The sequence below is a fragment of the Callithrix jacchus genome, chromosome 13, assembly GCF_049354715.1.
Source record: "Callithrix jacchus isolate 240 chromosome 13, calJac240_pri, whole genome shotgun sequence".
Lineage (NCBI taxonomy): Eukaryota > Metazoa > Chordata > Mammalia > Primates > Cebidae > Callithrix > Callithrix jacchus.
In genome coordinates, this window is record NC_133514.1 from 10,112,472 (window position 1) to 10,118,103 (window position 5,632).

General features: G+C 39.4%; 1 protein-coding gene across 1 annotated transcript; it reads left to right on the top strand.

Annotated features, from left to right (window-relative positions):
- Positions 1-201: 201 nt before the first annotated feature.
- On the top strand, positions 202-5,632 carry LOC103787423 (beta-defensin 130B). Its single transcript, XM_008979025.3, has 2 exons — positions 202-290; positions 5,451-5,632. The coding sequence occupies exons 1-2, from the start codon at positions 233-235 to the stop codon at positions 5,630-5,632; spliced, it is 240 nt and encodes a 79-aa protein (XP_008977273.1). The 5' UTR covers positions 202-232.

Below are 5,632 nucleotides of genomic sequence, written 5' to 3' on the forward strand. Positions count from 1 at the left end.
AATCGAGAGCCCATAGAAGAAGGAAAGGGCTACCCATCTGGTTTCCTATAATTAGGTTAATCTGTCACCAAATTTAGAGACTCTAGGGTTTGGAGATATTCCAGCGGAAGCTGTTTTATTTCCTTGCTGTTAAGCTTCACTGACTAAGAGGAGCCTCAGGCCCCCAGAAGTAAATAAAAGCCCCTGTGTTCCACCAGCCCTGATCACTCACCTCTCTGTTGGGCACTCAACCATGAAACTCCATTCCCTTATTTCTGTTCTCCTCCTCTTTGTGACTTTAATACCAAAAGGTAAGATGGTGAGTGATTATAGAAGTCTATTGGGATGCCCAGACCATAAGAGGTCCATTGAGAGAATTACACTGTGGCTGTCCTAACTCAGACCCCAAGTCACAGCTGTAGGAATTCAGAAATCCAACATGCTCATCTTCTTTGGTACTAATGAATCCAAAATTTAGAAGCAGGATAAGGAGTTCTTTCAAAAGAAAATGGGGGTTCAAGAGGTCCATAATTAGAAAATGGGACCAAAATAGAGGAAGTGGTGTAGAAGTTTTGAGATGTGATTTAAAGGTTAGTGAATACAGCAAATAGCTATCATCAAGCCCTCACTCTCCAGAAAGGGAAGCGAAGATGACAGCCCTGGGTTCAGACTGGGTAGTGAATGGAAATGATGTAGAGTCTATTGGTGAGGAATATTCGCGAAGGGTAGCAGTTAGGCAATAACACACAGTTCAACAAGAAAGTGTGGCAACAAATGATAAAAGACCAGTAGGAATTTGGGAGCAGGGGAATGTGGAAAAAGTATAAACAGTAGCATGAAGCTTCAATGGCAAAATTTTAAGCATAAGACAAATAATGTAGAAAACATTTTAAGACTCTTAGTTGCATTCTTAAGGTCTGTGATTCAGAAGTTTAAATATTAAAATGTAGAACCAAATTTTGAAGGGAATATAGAATCAAATATCTTCTGGATGTTTCATCCAGATCCTAGTAAGTTTCTGATAAAATTATTATCTCCATTGTTAATAGTGGGATGTTCATATCACTCAAAATGAATGAGCGATGTGAACAAAGATCTCTTCCATGCTTTATCTCTGAGATCCTTCTTTAAAATAATGTCAACTTATATTGTAGATTCAGGAGGTATGTGTGCAGGTTTGTTAGGTTGTAATGTGTGCTGTGAGGTTTGGGATATGATGATCCCATCACCCAGGTAGCGACCATAGTACCAAATAGTCAGTTTTTCAATCTCTGTTCCCCTCCCTCCCCACTCTAGTGGTCTCCAGTGTCCCATCTTTACGTCCATGAGTATCCACTTATGTTTAGCTTCCACTTATAAGTGAGAACATGCGGTATTTGGCTTTCTATTTCTGTATTAATTTGCTTGGGATTTCACCTCCAGCTGCATCCATGTTGCAGCAAAGGATATGATTTTGTTCTTTTTTATGGCTGCATAGTATTCCATAGTATATATGTACCATATTTTCTTTATCCAATCCATCATTGATGGGCACCTAGGTTGATTCTTTGTCTTTACTACTGTGAGTAGTTATGTGATGAACATAGGAGTGCATGTATGTTTTGGGTAGAATGATTTATTTTCTTTGGACAATATACCCAGTAATGGGATTGCTGGGTTGAATGGTAGCTCTGTTTTAAGTTCTTTGAGGAATCTTCAGACTGCTTTCCACCGACAGTGGGAATGTAAATGCATTCTTTTCTCCAAGCCTCGTCTGCATCTGTTATTTTTTGACTTTTCATAATAGCCGTTCTCACTGGTGTGGGACAGCTCTCACTGTGGTTTTGATTTGCATTTCTCTAGTGATTAACGATGTTCTATTTTTCATGTTTACTGACTGCTTCTATGTCCTCTTTTGAGAAGTGTCTGTTCGTATCTTTGATGTCTTTTCCCCACTTTTTAGTGGAGTTATTTGCTTTTTGCTTGTTGATGTAAATTCCCTGTAGATTCTGGATATTTGATTTTTGTCAGATGCATAGTTAGCAAATATTTTCTCCCATTCTGTAGTTTGCAGTTTACTCTGTTAATAGTTTATTTTTCTCTGCAGAAGCTCCTTAATTTGGCTCCACATGTCAATTTTTGTTTTTGTTACAATTGCTTTTGAGGACTTAGTCATAAATTATCCCCCAAGGCCAGTATCTAGAATGGTGTTTCTTAGGTTTTCTTCTAGGATTCCTATGGCTTGAGGTTTGCATTTAAATCTTTAATCCATCTTAAATTAATTTTTTGGTGAAAGATAGGCATCCAGTTTTATTCTTCTGCATGTGGCTAGCAAGCTGTCCCAGCAGCATTTCTTGGACAGGGAGTCCCTTTTTCTGTTGCTTATTTTTGTCAATTTTGTCGAAGAGCAGATCATGTGCAGCTTTATTTCTGGGTTCTCTATTCTGTTTCAAAGGTCCATGTGTCTGTTTTTATACCAGTCCCATGCCGTTTTAGTTACTGTAGCCTTGTAGTATAATTTGAAGTCAAGTAGGATGATGCCTCCAGTGTTGTTCTTTTTCCTTAGGATTATTTCAGTTACCTGAGCTATATTTTGGCTTCATATGAATCTTAGAATAGCTTTTTTCTATTCTGTGAAAAATGTCATTGGTAGTTTGATAGGAATAGCACTGAATCAATTGCTCCGGGCAGTATGACCATTTTCATAATATTTATTCTGCCAGTCCATAGCAGGGCATGTTTTTCTGCTCGTGTCATCTATGATTTCTTTCAACAGTGTTTTGTAGTGTCCCTTGCAAAGATCTTTCACTTCCTTGGTTAAATGTCTTCATGGGTAATTGATTTTTTGTGTGGCTATTGTAAATGGGAGTGCATTCTTGACTTGGCTTTCAGGTTGAACATTATTGGTTTCTAGAAAAGCTACTGATTTTTGTACGTTGATTTTGCATCCTGAAACTTTACTAAAGTTGTCTCTCAGGTCTCAGATCCCTTTGGCAGAGTCTTTAGGATGTCTTAAGCAGAGAATCATATCATCAATAAAAACAGGCAATTTGATTTCTTTTCCTATTTAGTTGCCTTTTATTTCAAAAGGCTGTTTGCTCTGTCTCGTACTTCCAGTACTATATTGATTAGGATGGTGAGAGAGGGCACTCTTGGCTGTACCAGTTCCGATATTCTTTTAAATGCAATCAAAACTACTCAATTGTTTGATCTTAACCTACTCTGTGGACATGTTGAGACCTACCTCACATATGCCTGCTTCTGAAGGAGCTTATGCAATTCTCCTCTGGTTCTCAAAAGATGCAATTGGTCAGAAGGTACAACTGAAGTCAGACACACTTGTGGTGACATCCGATATGAAATTATATGATGGCAATGATTTCAAATTAAAATAAAATTTAATGGTAGTTGTTTTTATTTTAGATAATAGAACCATGTACAGATACAGAATGTGATTTTACTACAATCACATAGGTAGTGGCAACATTGCAGCCAAAATCAAATCTCTTTAATCTGGGTCAGTGCTGTTGTTTTTATCAAGCCACAGGTGTGGATATGCACACAAATATGATAACTCTGATTTCTGTCTGATTTTTTTCTCAAAATCTTCTGATTGTATATTGGGGAAACTAAGGAGATTTTCTGCTGTGTGTGACAACATGGATGAACCTGGAGGACATTATGCTAAATGAAATAAGCTAGTCACAGAAGACAAATACTGCATGATTCCACTTATATGAGGTACCTAAAATAGTCAAACCCATGGAAACAGGTGGTAGAATGGTGGTTGCCAGGGACTGGGGAGGGAGGAGGAAATGGGGAGTTGCTATTTAACCAATTGCACAATGCAGTTAAACCAGCACCTTCCATAACTGGCTGGTGAGACTTCAAGTCTCTCTCTGAAAGGCAGTCACTTCCTCTTCCACAATATTCTTGGGGGGAAAAAGAGGTAGTGTTATGAGATATTATCCAACTCCCCCATCACGACATTCTCTTGCTGTATAGAAACCCTGAGTTTACGGACTGCTCATCTGACAGTAGAATATAACACCAGACCTCACCAGGTTGAAGCTTCTAACAAGCGTAGAAGACAATCTTGCACAGGTTATGAGCACTCAGTTCCAAAGGCTGCACTGGTTTTTCTGGCGATGGATCTATTTCTACAAAATACAGAGACAATAATGATAGTCTAGTTTAAATACAAAACAATAACAAACCACAACAAAAAGATCCAGAGCTGAAAAGGCCATCAAACTATTAGCCAAACTGCAAAAGCAAAGAAGCAAGAGGTAGAATGTTACAGGATAGTAAAAATAAGATCCAGGTGTGTTCATAGGATGGTTCAGGAACCAATGTCTGTTAATTCTTTTTTTTTTTTTTTTTTTTGAGATGGAGTTTCGCTCTTGTTACCCAGGCTGGAGTGCAATGGCGTGATCTCGGCTCACCGCAACCTCCGCCTCCTGGGTTCAGGCAATTCTCCTGCCTCAGCCTCCTGAGTAGCTGGGATTACAGGCACGTGCCACCATGCCCAGCTAATTTTTTTTATATTTTTAGTAGAGACGGGGTTTCATCATGTTGACCAGGATGGTCTCGATCACTTGACCTCATGATCCACCCGCCTCGGCCTCCCAAAGTGCTGGGATTACGGGCTTGAGCCACCGCGCCCGGCTAATGTCTGTCAATTCTTATATGACATGTGCTGTGATCCACAGTAGGAAAAATAAACTATGGTTGTGCTGAGAAGGCAAGAGAAAGGAGAGTAAGCATAGAAGAAACTACTGACTTAGACACACCATAGCCATATGCTTCTTAACAACCAAATGAATAAGAGAAAATGTGGATACACTTAAGGGAAAATACCTTTTAGCTCTGTGAGTAATTCTCTGCAAGTATCTATCTATCTATCTGTCTGTCTATCTATTTATCTGTCTATCTATCTATGAGGCATTGAGCAACATAGGAAAGGTATTTTATTACATAGTCCTGAAATGGGGAAATTAGTTTAGATAAAATCTAAAGGATCGATAGGCTTTCTTTAAAAGGAGCTAAAGATGCAACCCTGCACCATTTGATAAGAATGATGTACAGCAGAAGGGAAGGTGGAGGGACAGATACTTTTTTTGAAACTGTTTCCTAGGGGGGCCTTGTTGTGTTTGGTGCAAGACAATTCCTTAGGTGAAAAATTCAGTAATTCTGTGCTTTACCCACTAAGTACCAATGACACCGTCCCTAGTCATGGCAGCAAGAGCAAATGGTTCTACACACTTCCAAATGTACTGCTCCAAGGGAGGACAATCCCCTTAAAGGTTTTTAGAAATTTGCCGGTTTCCCTCAAGGTGTATGTAATCTGCAATCTTAGCTCCCCTCCCGTGAAAAGGCACTTTTTTATAGACAATGTTTTCTCTTCTATCCCAAAGCCATTCTTCTGGGGGCTGTTGTATGTACATTTCCAGCAGTGAATTAATGATGTTCCTAAATCTCTTCCTGCGTAGGAAAGACTGGCGTTATTCCAGGACAGAAACAGTGTATTGTTTTGAAAGGGGTGTGCAGAGACCACGGATGCAGCACACTAGATGACACCATTGGTGTATGTAGCGACGAGAAAAAATGCTGTAGAAGGTGGTGGATACTTGAGCCCTATCCAACTCCGGTTCCCAAAGGAAAATCTCCTTAG

What these genes read in the sequence shown, in the direction of transcription:
- LOC103787423 (XM_008979025.3), top strand. Translation starts at nt 233, where the DNA reads ATGAAACTCCATTCCCTTATTTCTGTTCTCCTCCTCTTTGTGACTTTA. An exon ending in TGTGACTTTAATACCAAAAG is followed by an intron (nt 291 to 5,450) that starts GTAAGATGGTGA and finishes CTTCCTGCGTAG; the next exon opens with GAAAGACTGGCGTTATTCCA.